The following is a 15433-nucleotide window of genomic DNA, read 5'->3' as shown; positions in this document are numbered from 1 at the left end:
ACTCATTGGTAGCGTGCTGGTCTCTCGTGAGGCACTTTCCCATAGATCTTCAAAGGTAATTCCATCGGTTCCTCACTTCTTCTGCCTTATCACTTGATGTGAGAGTTTAACACATAGGCAAGATTCAACCACCGTCATAGTATCCTATCGGTATGCATCTGCAAAAACTTCTATTACCTGGCTGTTTAACTCAGCGCCTTGCTTACTTGTAACAGGTGGAGAGTCAGTTAGGAAATTGATCAACGTCAGACCCAGGGCTAGGTGACAGAAAACTGATGTTAGAGATTTGAGATAGTGAACATCTCTGTTCATAGAAATGGAGGAAAACTGTCAGGGTGTCTCTTATGACTGTTTATTTTATACTTTTGTAAGGTACTAAGGAGTTTTTGTTTTGAAGCAAAATAGGTCATTTTTTTTTTTATTTAGAAGGAATTTAGTCATGTTCCCCTGTGGTAGGTGTGCTTTATTTTAAGCAATCCCAGTTAAAAACCACTTTCACTACAGATAAACTAGGGTAAATGCACTTAGAGTGTTTTTCACAGAAATAATCACAAGATGATCGCTTTTGTAAGCTTTTATGCATTAAAATGATTTCATTGGCAAGATTTTTCTTGCTGTACTACTTTCAAAGAACACATTTTCTGTGTTTAAGGAGGTACCACAGTAAAATCTTTTACAATCTTAGATGAAACCTAGAAGTCGTTGAGCCTACCCTACCTGTGTGTACAAGAATCCTTGCTAGGACAGTGCGTGGAGCGAACCTTTTGGTCTCTCTTGGGACATTTCTACAATAGGGGGTGCCTGTCTCTGTTCATTTCATTTTCAGAGAGTTCTGTTCAACACGATACTAACAGGGTCCAACCTTGCATGTGTCCAGAGCAGTTTTTGCTTTTCAAAACTGAGTCTGTTCCACAGTTCAGTGTTAGTTAATTACCTGGGATTATGACAATTACTTAGAGTTCTGTCCTTTCATCATAAATCACGATTTAGGAGCTTAGAGGTCATTTTCTAACTCCCCACCCAGGATGTGAGTCTCTTCCGCAGCCTGCTGGCTTCATTCCAGTCCGAGAGCAAACAGGTGTTCAGCCAACACAGGCTAATGGGCATCATTTCTGTCTAGACTGCTTCTCTTAAGAAAGGGGGTGCTCAGTGTTTGATGGGTGACTTGGGATTGCAAGGCCTTAACCAGCTAAGGTTTTGAGGAGCCAGGAGGCCTCGGCCGAGTCTGAAAAGACAAGCAGAGGAGGAACCTGGCTGGTTTCACCGCAGATTTAAGGCAGGTCCGTTGCAATGAGAAGTGAGCGCCTGGGGCAGGGCGGAAAAACCCGTTCTCTGACCGTGAGGGGAACCTCTCCTTTCGGTATTTTCATATCTGGTGGAATTCTTGGAGGGAGTAAATAGTGGTTTATAAAAGCTCCTCAGAAATTGCCTTTTTATTGCTAATTCTAGCAGAAATATTTGTCCAATTGGTTAAAGTTATGACAGGGGTAGCACTAGTCCAGCAGAAAAAATAAAGCATTATAAAATTTTATAAGGTTAGTTTCTTATTGCTGAGAATAGCTTCAATATTAGAAATGGTACAGATATGAGAAATATGAGAATAGTGTCCATTTTCTAGCTTTTAATCTGGATTATTTGAATCCTGGAGTTTTTTTGTAGACATTACAACTTATCTCTGTGTGGTGCATTTGCTATTCTGCCTTGCAGGAGCTGTAAGTAATGTTGACTAGAGATGTCTTGTCTGGTATTAAAAATGATTATTGTGAGCCTGAGATCTGGGCTGCCTAAAAGGTTACATGTAACTTGCAGGCACGTTCTGATAGAGTGCTAGACGGTCAGGGAGAAAATGCCATGTGATACGCTCCTGGAAAAACAGTCTGGGGTTTTTATTTTGACATTTTCCTAATGAAAAGCAAATGATTGTTTTGGGGTATCCACAGAAAACATGTATTAGAAATTGTACATAAAAGGTTAGAGTTGAGATTTTGGGTTTATATAGGCCACAATTAATTAATATTCAGCTCCCTCTTTCATACCAGTTACAGGAAGGGTATCCTGCATTTCAGTTCTCTGCAAATCTGTAAAGTATATCGTATTTGTAAAGTAGAGTGGAGTTGATTCAAATTACTGTATTTTACTGTGTATAATGTGCACTTTTTTGCCCAAATTTTTGAACAAAAAATAAGGATACATGGGTAGTACTAATTCTGTATCTATATAAATATTTTTAATTCTTTTAGTTCTGCTTATGCATTAAAATCGTAACTCTAGAAAGCAATAACCATATCTATATGCAAGCTAATACCCTGAAATACGATAATTGGTTTTGTTTCTAAATATAAATAAGTAAAAAATTGAATTAAACAATTAAAATGGAAGGTTTTTTCCTGAAAATTTGAGCCTAAAACATGGTTGAGCACTATCCACTGGAATGCATTACACATGGCAAAACACAGTCACCTTGGGGGTGAAGTCACACATATCCTGTTGGCTAAGACATAGAAATGGAGTGATTCATTTCGGTGGTTGATGATCCTTTATGCTTAGAAAGTAGAAAAAGAGATATTTCTCACTGCAGGTCCAAGCCCAGCAGTCTCTGCCACGATTCTCTCCGTCACGAAGTCTTCTGGGCAGGGACTTACCTTCCCGGGGACTTTGGAGTAGGGAGGGGTTGTAATTATTTGAGTGTTTGGACGTTCACCCCTTTGGAAATCTGATAAATACTAGAGGCATTTTGCCTAGCAACGTTCTGTGTATAATTTCAAGGGTTCATGTTTGTTGACCTCTCGGAGGCGATTCTTCTAGGGCTTAATAAATGCCAGGTTGAATAGCCATTCCCTAAAGTGAATCTCAGTCAAGGGAAAGCAACTTCTTGGGGACCTCTGGGATACCCAGAGCTGCGTTGGCCCTGATGATCCCTCTTTACTCTGCTAGTGTCTTAGCACTCTGACTCTGCACTACTGCTTTGGACAGAAAACATTTCAAATTTCTTTTTTCCTTCAGCTAATATTCATTTTAGCCTTTTATTCTTGGCCCTATTTATTCTTATGTTGTTGAAGTTCTATTTTTCTTTTGTATTATCTTCTTTAAAAAATAGCTTTTTGTGTGTGAAATAGAGCAAACATACTGAAAAGTTAGTAAAACACAAACGCACACTTTGATATACAGTTTCCAAGTACGACTACCAAACAGGTCAGGAAACAGCACACTGGCAGCCCTCCAGCCGGCCGCCTTGCTGCCACTCACGACAGCCTCGTGCCGGATAGAAGCAGCCACCAGCCTGGCTTGTAAGGCAGTTATTTCCTAGATGTTTATAATTTCACTCCCTGTCCAGTTCCCACTGAATTATCTGAGCTACTGTCTGCATCTGCGTTAGAGAGGTTTATGTGTGGGTGCTTACTGTACATGCTCTTTCTCGTTTGCTTCACTTCTGTTCCTCGGCCTGTGTGTTAGCAGTATCGTTGTAGGTACCTGCGCTTCATTTTCTTACATTGTGTCGTGGCCCATTGTGGAACTCTATCGCAGGTTATTTGCTGCCGTTCGATCAAGGTTCTCATGATACTGCCAAGGAAATTGTAACTTACTTTTTTTTTTATTGGCCTTGCACTAGTTTTCTCTCCATTAGTAGTGAAGTCAAATATTAACTAGTAAGTTTAAAATTATCTGAAGATTTAAATGGGGATTGAAATCAGCAATCAAGTTTTCTTAGTATCTGTTATTTCTCTTTCAAGAACTCCAGTCTATAATATACTTTTCTTTTAAATAAATATATATATATATATATGAGGCAGATGAGAGGGGGGGAGGGGGGGGAGAGAGAGAGAGAGAGAGAGAAAGAGAAAGAGAGAGAGAGAGAGACATCAATGTGCGGTTGCTGGGGGTTCTGGCCTGCAACCCAGGAATGTACCCTGGCTGGGAATCGAACGTGGGACACTTTGGTTCCCAGCCCGTGCTCAATCCACTGAGCTACGCCAGCCAGGGCTACTTTTAAATATTTTATTCATAGTAATAATCATGAAAGTTAATTTAAGAATTCAGCAAATATTTGAGCGTTTCCTGTTCCAGGCACTGCTGTAAGTGCTAAAGCTAGTCAAATCCAGTTTTTATTCTTTACATATTATTAAAATAAATAGGTGTGTATTTGTTTTTTAAAAAGATCATTGTGTAGAAGGTATGAAGTAAAAATTTTGACTTCCTGTTCCCTCAGCCATTTACCCTTAAAAAGTCACAGTGGAGTTTAGTGTGTCTTTTACTTTTTAAAATAGTATCATCAAGATTTCAATGAAGGTTAGCCTTTTTTAACTGGGAAACCGCCAGGCACTTAAATTAGAACTCAAAATAGAAATGGTACCTTCACATTCTCATTCTTCCAGATGAACTTCTTTTTCCTGATTTATCATAGAAGACCTATGGGAAACACTATGCTTCTGACTTATTTACATATGGGAAATAATAATTTTAATTTCTTGTGTATCTTTTTTGTTTTGCCCTAGGCATTGCTGGAGACCATGTTTGGTGTAAAAGTGATTATAACAGGTGACGCGTTTGTTCCGGGAGAAAGAAGCGTCATCATCATGAACCATCGGACGAGAATGGACTGGATGTTCCTGTGGAATTGTCTGATGAGATACAGCTACCTCAGACTGGAGAAAGTGTGTCTCAAAGCCAGCCTCAAAAGTGTTCCTGGATTTGGTAGGTTGTTCACAGTTAAGTTGTTCATTCATTTTATATGTGACATACCAACTTAAAAAAGAATAATTTACTAAAATTCATGGAAGTATAAGAGGATTACCATTTTTTCTTTACTGACCTAAAAACAATCACCAGTTTCATTTTTTTCATAGTGGATCATAACAGATTATTTTATTTGAATCTCTTTTTTGAAACATTTAACGTTGAAAGAGAAAATAAACTATTTACATTGTCTTTAATCCATTTAGAGTTTATTCTTGTATATGGTGTAAGAACGTGATCCAGTTTTCCTACCATCATCTATTGAAGAGCCTGATTTTACCCCTTTGAATACTTTTGCCTTTTTTCATAGATTAATTAACAGTCTAGGTGTATGTTTGTTCCTGGGTTCTGTATTCTGTTCCGTTGATCTATGTGTCTGTTTGTATGCCAGTACCATACTGTTTGCATCACTGTAGCCTTGTAGTATAGTTTGCAATGAGGTAGCATGATACCTCCAACATTGTTCTTCTTTATCAAGATTGGTTTGGGTATTCAGGGTCTTTTGCAGTTCCATATAAATTTTTGGATTATTTATCCCAATTTATGAAAAATGCTGTTGGTATTTTTATAGCGATTGCACTGTAGATTGCTTTGGGTAGTATATACATTTCAGTGATGTTAATTATTCTTATCTGTGAGAAATGTGCTTCCATTTATCTGTATCTTTTTCAGTTTCTTTCTTCACTGTCTTACAGTTTTCCAACTACAAGTATTTTACCTCCTTGGTTAAATTTATTTAAATTATAAATGAGATCATTTCTTAATTTTTGTTTCCTGTTTTGTTATTGGTGTATAAAAATGCAACTGATTTCTGAATATTAACTTTATATCCTGCTACTTTACTGAGTTCCTTTATTCTAATTGTTTTTGGTGGAAGCCTTAAGGTTCTCTCTATACAGTATTATGTCATCTGCAAATAATGAAAGTTCTAATTATTTCTTTCCAATTCAAGCAACTTAAAAAAATCATATTATGATAAATCAGGATGTAAGGATAGTTCAGTTTTCATAAATCAATCAACATGACACACCACATTAACAAAATGAGGGATAAATATCATGTGATCATCTCAATAGATGCAGAAAAAACATTTGGCAATATTTGACATCTGTTTATTATAAAAACCCTCAGTGATGTGGGTATAGATGGAATGTACCTCAGCATGATAAAAGCCATATGACAAGCTAACATCATGCTCAGTGGTAAAAACCTGAAAGCTTCTTCTGTAAGATCAGGAATAAGACAAGGATGCCCACTCTTGTCACTCTTATTCAGCCTGGTATTAAGTCTTCACCGGAGCAGTTAGCCAAAAAACAAACAAAAGACATTCAAAATGGAAAATAAGTAGAATGGTTCACTAGTTGCAGATCACATTATATACAGAAAATTCTGTACTCCACCAAAAATTGACAAATAAATGAATTCAATGAAGGTACAAGATGCAAAATTGATATTAAAAAACATGTGTTTTTGTACACTAACAGTGAACTATCAGGAAGAGAAATTAAGAAAACAATCTCATTCACAATGTCATCAAAAAGAATAAAATACTTTAGAAATAAATTTAACCAAACAGGTGAAAGATCTGTACACTGAAAACTATAAGATATTATTAATGAAAGAAATTGAAGAATATACACATACATGGAAAGATATTCTCTGTTGATGGATTGGAAGAATTAATGTTGTTAAAATGTTCAGACTATCAAAAGCAGTCTACGGATTAGTGAAATTTCTCCCAAAGTTCCAATGCAATTTTTTTTTACAAAAATAAAATAAACAGTCCTAAAATTTATATAAAAACACATAAGACCCTGTCTAGACAAAGCAGTCTTGAGAAAGAAAAACAAAGGTGAGGGTATAATTCATCCTGATTTCAAACTGTATTACAAAGCTATCCCAATTAAAATAGTATCGTATTGGCATAAAAACAGACACACAGATCAATGGAACAGAGTAGAGATACCAGAAATAAACCTGTATATAAAACTATATATAGTATAGAAATAAACCTATGTAGACAAAGGAGTTAAGACTAATGAGAAAATGAAAGTCTCTTAAATAAATGGTCTTGGGAACAGTAGGCAGTCACATGCAAAATAATGCAACTGGACACATTTTCTTATACCAAACACAAAAATTAACTATAAATGATTAAAGACTTGAATGTAAGACCTGAAACCATAAAACTCCTAAAAGAAAACAATTACCTTGACATTGGTGTTGGTGATGAGTTTTTGGATCTGACACCATAAGCCAAAGTAAAAAAAGTAAATTTGATGTAAAAAAAGTACATCAAATTGAAACATTTCTGCACAGCAAAGGGAACCATCAGCAGAATGAAAAGGCAGCCTATAGAGTGAGAAGAAATACTTGCAAATCATATGTGATAAGAGGGTAAGATCCATAAAATATAAAGAATGAGTATAACTCAGTAGCAAAAACAGAATCTGATGAACAAATGGGCAGAGGACCTAAATACGCAGTATTCCAGAGAAGACACACAGACGGCCAATAGGTACACGAGGAGATTCTCAGCATCACTGATCGTCAGGGAGATGCCAGTCAAAACCACAGCGTGAAATATCACCTCACACCTTTCAGAATGGCTGTTTTCAAACACTTGAGGAATGATACCATATTTTGCGGTGTATAATGTGCTCCCGTGTATAATATGCACCCATGATTTGGTGTGCATCATACACCAGCTTATTATACCCACAGTATGTAATCATTATGCCCATGTATAGTATGCATCCTTAATTTCCCCTCAAAAATTTGGGCAAAAAGTGCACATTATACATGGCAAAATACAGTAAATGATAGCAGGCGTGTGGAGAAATTGGGCTTCCTTATGCACTACTGATAGGAATGTAACTTGCAGCTAATATGGAAAACAATATGGAAGAAATTTTTAAAAATGTATTAAAAATTGAACTAGCATTTGATCCAGCAATTCCACTTCTAGGTAACACAGAAAGATTTTTGCACCACCTTATTCTTTGCAGCATTATGTACAATAGCCAAGACATGGAAACAACCTAATTGTCACTCGATAGGTGAATCAATAGAGAAAAGTGGCATACACATACACACAATAGAGAATATTATTTAGCCATAAAAAATAAGGAAACCCAGCCACTTGTGACAACATGGATGGACATTGAGGGCGTTAGGTAAGTCAAATAGAGAAAGACATACACATGTGATCTCAATTGTATGTGGAATTAAAACACACACACACACACACATACACATGCAAATGAACTCATAGATTCAGAAAACAGATTGATAGTTGCCGGAAGCTGGGGTTTAGAGGGTGGGCAAAATGGGTGAAAGTGACCAAAAAAGACAAACTTCTTTGGGAATAAAATATCATGGGAATAATATCACCATGGTGACAATAGTTAATAATTCTGTAGTGTATATTTGAACGTTACTGAGAGAGTAGATTCTGAAAGTTCTCATCATAAAAATAATTTTGTAACTGTGTGGTGATAGATGTTAACTAGACATATTGTGGTGATCATTTCACTACATACCAGTGATTTGCCATTGGTGTACCACAAGATTTTTCAAAACATGCAATACCTGACTATTTTTCCGGAGGAACTGACCTCTTTTCTCTTGATTGTGAAATAAAAAAATGACAACAGCCAGTACTTGTCAGGTGTGAATGAATCAAAATTATACCTATTTTTTTGTCATATTGGCAAAAAAATACATTTTTGGTGGGACTTAGAATTTTAGTAACTAGTTTGTGTGTGCCACGAGAGGAAAGCGGTTGAAAATCCTTGCTGTTTACTCGTATGGGATTGGCAAAGTGGTTTTACAGTTGTGCGTATGTGAAACAAAGAGTTTTTCCTTATGTTATTTTCACACAAACAACTATAAACCTACTTTTGCCCAACAGTGTATGGAATCATTTTGTCACACCTGAAACTAATAATGTTATACACCAGATTATATATACATATATACATATATATACATATATATACACACACACACACATATATGTGTGTGTGTATATATATATATATATATATATATATGTAGTGCTGTTTACTGGACGGTTGTGAGGATTAAGGTCAACGCCAACACGATATTCCTGCTTGCTGCTGCCTCTTGTCTCTGTAGTCCAATTTGGAGCATCCGCCTTTCGCCTTGCGGAGATCTGCGTGAGACCTCCGGTTTTTCCCGAGTCCCACAGATTCGTCCTCTCTTTGGTTTCCTCATCCTTATTCCCGCCTGCTCTGCCCTGGCGCAGCCATCTTCTTCATCGCAAACCTGTCCCTTCTCTCACTGCGTGTTTCTGTGCAAGGATGTTTTTAGCTTTTCCACTTGCCTCTTTTCTTTTCTCACATGAGTTATAAGCGTCTCAGAATATCTTACATAGTGTAGGCTCTTAAATATTTGCAGACTTGATAAGATTTCATGAAAATGCAAACCACTAATGAGAATAGATTTTGGATTGGAGAAAAAAGATTTTAGTATCTCTACAGTGAATCAGTGCAAAGTAAACTAAGCAAGGCAAAAGTGTAGGCAGCAAAAAGCCAACGCAAAACCAAGTTCGCTTGCCAGTGAGAGTACTACAGTTGGAACTTGCAGGAAGAAATGAAACAAAGGGAGAAGAATAGATGTGCCTTAGTGGTCACAGCTCTGTCTGGCCTCAGACTATGCTAGGCTTAACTTGTTGACAACTTAGCATAACTTTAGGGAGTATTTACTATTGCTATTTGAAATTGATTTTAAATAAAATATTGCTTACCAGATATTTGGAATATAATGACTGAAGAAAAATAATATTTTATATCTGTAGTACCAGGCCGGGGAATGGATGAGAGTTGGGAATTTGAAAGTTCTGTTCTTAAAGTATAAAAGTAACACACTTATATAACAAGCTAGGAAAGAAATCATTAAGAGTGTTTAGATTCCAGGTTAAGTTACAAAGAGTTTTGGTAAGTTAACTAAGAGATATACAATTAGATTTCAAGAAAAAAATGCCCTATGGTTAGATGTCAGCTGTTTCCATTGGTGGCATACACATAGATTCTTATTTTTAACCAACTTTGTAATCACTTAGCAAAATCTAATGAAGTGAAATATTAAACCCAAAGGTGTCATAAAAAGTCCATTTGCCTGTTGAGCTTGTACTAGGAAATGCACATGCCATTTGTGCCCACCCAGTTCGTGGCCTTTTGGTTTTTCTGGATCATTAATTAATCACACTAGAGCAACAGAGGAGTTTGAGGCTTTTAGAAAGCATAATGTGGTAAAATTAAAGAGATTGTGATTTAAAAAGTGGCCACATCATGTACTAAACTAAAAATCTCCCTGACAAAGTAAACTGTAACTCAGTTCTAAAACTGCAACATAATGTAATGGCGAAAGCCAGGAAAATCATCAGTTGTGAATACATCCGGAGTGTTTGGAACGAGTCAGGGAGAAGTGCGAAGTACCAGGGTGGCCCTCCCTGAATCTGCTTGGTAAAGGAGGCCAGGGCCTGTGAGTGTGTGTGTGTTCAGGAGGTGCTGCAGCGTCCGCGTCGGCAGGATGTTCGAACCTGAGTAGGAGGCTCTTCATAAATTCAGTCTCCCAGAGTACCCTCTGTCTGCCAAAATATTTAAAAAATTTTGGTCGAACTTGATTTATAGGAATAACTGGAATTTTGTTTTAAATGTCTTTGGTGTTTTATAAACATTTCTCTTTTTAAAGATTGTGAACAAAACGCCAGTCGGTTCATATTTGTTGTGTCCCTCACCAGAGCACTCGGAGAAGTGACGATAGTGCGTGTTGCTATTCAACATGAAATCGGTGCAACGCAGGGCCCACATGTCGACAGGAAAGACAGTCCACTTTGTGTGGTCAGATTTGCAGTTTTAATTGTACTTCATGAATGTGTTTGTAAATGTCAGCAAGGCATAGATTTATTTAAAGATACTGTTGCTCGGTTTTAATTCTAAGTTTATAGAAGTCACTTAATTTTATTATGTATTGTATATTAAGCATAAAGCATGAATGTTTCTCTGTTTGAGATACTGACAGTTTACAATAATAGCAGACTTCATCTAGTGTGAGAGGGAAAACCCTCCCTCTTTTATCCAGCTCCTCTTACTTAAGTGGACCTTCACTGAAACTAGAACCATCTGTAAGCCCCAAAAGTCTTTGACTCCATCCTTTTGGTTAGACCTATTTTTTTAGTTCACAAAATTTTATGCTGCTCTTCTGTTTTACAACTCAGAAAAACAAGACCAACACACTTCTAAATTGGAGAAAACAGGATTCACTGCCAGTAACACTTCACCCCTGTCAGTTTCTTTGGTGCAACCAAGGTGTATCGGTTTGGTCACTTAACATTAGTGATCCTCATCACCAAGCTAAGAACTGCCTGGGCCTTTCTGGAAGGACTCTACAGCGAGCATATTTGAGTGTTAACAGTGAATTTCTCATACATCGTAAACTGAGGGTGAAAACACCTGATACTGCCTGCTCAGCCTCCTTGGCTAGTCTCACTGCAGGGACTTAATGCGGAGTCTGTCAGGACTCAGACTTTCCTCCTCACTGAGAGGAAAGGTTGATTGCAGGGCTGATGTGCTCCTTCCCTACTTAGGGACATTACTGGGAGAGCACATCGTACTTGGAGCGGCTGCAGCCACCTCGAGCCCCAGAGGAAGGCAGAGTAGAACGTGAGAGCCTGGCGTCCCGACCAGCCTGGGGCCCAGGCTTCATTCTGCGTGAGAAACATAAACCCAGGTTGCTCAGGCGACGTTCAGATGGCATTCTGTTACTTGTAGCCAAAAGCATCCTGCTAGAACTTGTATTCCCCCATCTCACCAATCTATCCAGAAAAGTATCTAGTGATTGATTTTCTCATTCAGTACATTGTACTGGATGCTTATGAATCAAGATTTTAATGAAAACTCTCAAATGAAATACAGGAGCGCATACTAAGCACATTTTGGTTCTGTGGCTAGATATCCCATGCACACCTCTGTGTATTTTCAGACACATGGCACAGATCAGTTTCATCTTCGCAAGTCTGCTGCCAGGCGAAAAATAAGTTCTTGTAACTGTTGATTTTGCAGTTTCAGTTGCCAGAGTTGCTTGGCTGAGAGATGAGTGAATTTTTTTTTTCCTTTGGGGGCGGAAATGCATTGGGAACAAAGGCTCAGTTCAGCTAAATCACGTGTCAGGCAGTATACCAGGATTACACTTCTTTCTAGGATTACGTTGAGAACCGAGTAAATTTTAGGATTGCACTGAGAGCTCAGTAATTTAAATGAGGCTTTTGTTTTGCATGTGCTAGCTGACTTCTTGACAAATCTCACACTCTGAGCTGTGTGGAAGTTGACAGTTTCTTTTGGCCAAGAGAAATGGCTCTGGGTTTTAAAGTTATCCAATCCATCACTTACTGAAGTTAATACAATTGGTTTCCTAAGTTGGATATCACATTGATGTGTGCTGCTCCAATGCTTCAGTCAGATGTGCATTGCTTCAGGCTGCTGGGCATCCCGAGTGTGAGCTGGGAGACACACTTTGACCTGAGGCCTCTCCATACCCCCAGGTCTGCTGTAAATGAAGGAATTCCTTTGCCTAAATTAGTAAGGAGATTCTAAAAATGACTTCAAAGGAATGCTTTTATAGCAGGGTGATTTTAGGAGAAAGCAGTGAAAGAATTCTGAGGTAGCTTCAGGGCTCTGTGTATACTTTGCTTTTGAGTGGAGAAGTACAAATAAAATAGAATAAACCTTACAAGGATCAGTTTGAGCCAACTTTGAAAAGGGTATTTATGATAATAGTAAAAAGATAGGAGAGATGGACCCAATGTACCTTATAGTTTGTTTTTTCACCTTAATTTCAGTGGATCATTTGGCACCAGTGCCTTCAGCTGTCTGGTGGCTATGGTGAGGTGCTGCTAGGTGGTGATGCATCTTCAAGGAGAAAGCAACATTGCGTGCTTGGGAAGGCTGACCTAGCTGTTGTGTTTATTGTACACATTATTCTGAGGGGAGTTTTAAAAGCCTGTGTGGCTTGTTGTAAATCTTACAGAAAATATTTTCCGTGTGCTTAAAGCAGGTGTATCTGAGTGTTACACGACTGTGTAACGAATATCTGGCAGGGACATCTTGTGTGGGCAGGCACTTTCAGTGTTCTCCCTCGATAACAACAGTGCCCAGACTACATCTCAGAGCTGTTGTTAGTGGTCATCCTGTAACTATTACAGTCGAACAAAGGGTATACTAAATAAATCCTACGTAAGAATATTTAGGTCTTTGATTTTAGAAGGTAAAGTGTTCATTGTTCGTGTATTTTTTAATCAAGCAGAGGTTTGCATCAACAAATAGATGGAATAATTTTAGACACACAGAAAACTTGCAAAAACAGTACAGAAAAACTCCTGTTTGCTCCCCCCGTCTCAGCCTCTCATGTAGCGGAGGGACGGGTGTCCACACAAGGGATGAACGTGAGTGTGCAACTCCTCACCGAATTCCAGACTCGGCCCAGGTTTCACCTGAGTGTCCACCAGTGTCCCTCCTCTGTGTCAGGGTCCGGCCAAGGATCCTGTATTTCTTTTCGGCACCGTGTCCCCTGAGCCTCCCTCCGTTCCGTGGCAGTCTGCCCTTGTCCGGGCGTTTTTGAAGGATTCTGGGTGGACGCTTTGCAGACTGTCCCTTGGCGTGAGTTGGCGTGGTGTTTTCTCGTGACTAGACGGGCCGGGGGAAAGCACCACAAAGAGGTGACGTGCCCACCCCACCGCAGCAGGAAGGCTTTGGCATCGGCGGGGCTCGTCCCTAGTGGCGTCAGTAGGAATCATTTGGTCAAAGTGGCAGCCGCCAGGTTGCTCCGTGTTCTCCTTTCTGTATACAGGGGTGGGTGAAAGTAGGTTTACAGTTGTAATACAAATGCATAATACAATAATTAATAAATACTAATACCAAAATAAACTCTGTGCTTCTTGTACTCACAACTACAAACCCCCTTTTGCCCACCCCTGTGTATTTTATTCACTAAGGACTCCCCACATACAAGGGTGGGGTGGGGTGAGAGTTAAGCTTTACCTCCTGGAGTGGGGAGTGTCGACACATTTTATTTGCAATTTTTTAAGGATTTGTCCCTTATCATTTGTTGATTGAATCAATTAACTATGCCAGTATAAACTTGCCAGTATTAATTTTAGTTGGGTTATCATCCAGGACTGTCATTTCTTTTGTTGCTGAAATGTTCCAGCTTTGGCCATTGGGTGTTCTTGCAAGTTGGCTCTTGTGTCCCTTTGGATCCCCGTCTTTTTTCCTTTGAACCACTTCGCATTGTCTCTTGGTACAAGCCGTGTGTGTTTTCCCTGCCCCAACCCTAGGCTCAGCATTCCTCTAAGGAACCGTAGTTCCTTTTCTTAAAGAATGGCGTTAGGGGGACTTCCAGTCAAGATGGCGAATTAGGTGAATGCTGTGCTAGCCTCCTTTCACAACCACATCAGAATTACAACTAGATTATACACATCCACCATTGAGAACCACGTGAGAACTAGTTGACTAGAAATCCTGTAACTGAGGATATAAAGAAGAATTCACGTTGAGATGGGGAGGAGGGACGGAGAAGTGGAACAGGCAGGCCCCACGGCCATGGTGGGACAGCTAAGAATCAGTAGAGAGAGATATCTTGGCTATGGTGGTCCCACCGAGAAACAAGGAGTCCCAGCCTTACATGAGGCTCCCCAGCCCAGGGCCCCCGTGTTGGGAAGAGGGTTCCTTATAACATCTGGCTGTGCAAACCCAACAGGGTTTATGTCCCAGTGAGAAGGAGAGCTTCTGGAGACCTAGGTGGGTCTTTTGAGGGGCTGCACATGGGCTCACCTGCTCAGACACTCACTTGCTCTAACCCCAGCATAGGGGCAGCAGCTCAGAAACATGGACATACAAGGAGGAACTAAACTGACTAGCTTTAGGGCGAGGCCTGGGGGGGGGGCAGCTTTCTCCCAGACGAAAGTGCTGGCAGAGGCCATTGTCCCCTTGTTGAACCTTCCTCCCCTCCAGCCTGCCCGTGAGAGGCCAGTGCCAAATCTGAGCTTTCCAATAACGAGCTATCAGAAAGAGAAACTGATAAAACAGTCCCTTTTAAAATTGCATAAAAAGAATAAAATACCTGGGAATAAGTTCAACTAATGAGGTACAAAGAAAGATTATATTTCCTGTAGTCAGAAAATATTAAGATGTTGAAGAAATGGAATAAGCAACAAGTGAATCGAAGGGTATACCATGCTCATGGATAGAATTAACATTGTTGAAATGTCTATGCTACATAAAGCAAGCTATAGATTTCATGGCATTTTTCAGAGAACTGGAACAAATAATACTTAAATTCACATGGATCCACAAAAGACTCCAAACAGTCAAAGCAATTTTGAGAAAGAATAACAAAGTTGGAAGTATCATGCCACCTGATTTCAAACTATACCACAAGCCTATAGTAATGAAAGCAGCATGGTACTGGTATAAAAAAATAGACACATAGATCAATGTAACAGAAAAGAGAGCCCAGAAATAAACCCATGCCTCTATGGTGTTGGGAAAACTGGATCACTTTCTTACACCGTGTACCAGAATAAACTCAAAATGGATTAAAGACTTAAATGTAAGACCTGAAACCACAAAACTCCCAGAAGAAAACTCTTTGACATTAGTCTTAGAATGGTTTTTTT

The 15433-nt window shown here is 39.0% G+C and overlaps 1 protein-coding gene across 5 annotated transcripts in view; it reads left to right on the top strand.

Annotated features, from left to right (window-relative positions):
• The window catches only part of LCLAT1 (lysocardiolipin acyltransferase 1), a 150459-nt gene that overhangs the window by 65424 nt on the left and 69602 nt on the right, over positions 1-15433 (top strand). For all 5 annotated transcript variants that reach the window (XM_045844564.1, XM_045844568.1, XM_045844565.1 and 2 more), the window contains one exon: positions 4494-4692. In XM_045844564.1, the coding sequence (XP_045700520.1) occupies positions 4494-4692 (199 nt within the window). The remainder of the gene's footprint in view (positions 1-4493; positions 4693-15433) is intronic.

This window comes from Phyllostomus hastatus, unplaced genomic scaffold (genome assembly GCF_019186645.2).
Source record: "Phyllostomus hastatus isolate PE091 unplaced genomic scaffold, TTU_PhHast_1.1 phas_contig_402, whole genome shotgun sequence".
NCBI classification, from domain to species: domain Eukaryota; kingdom Metazoa; phylum Chordata; class Mammalia; order Chiroptera; family Phyllostomidae; genus Phyllostomus; species Phyllostomus hastatus.
Note: the sequence above shows the minus strand (reverse complement) of the source record. Positions and strands in the feature narration are given on the sequence as shown.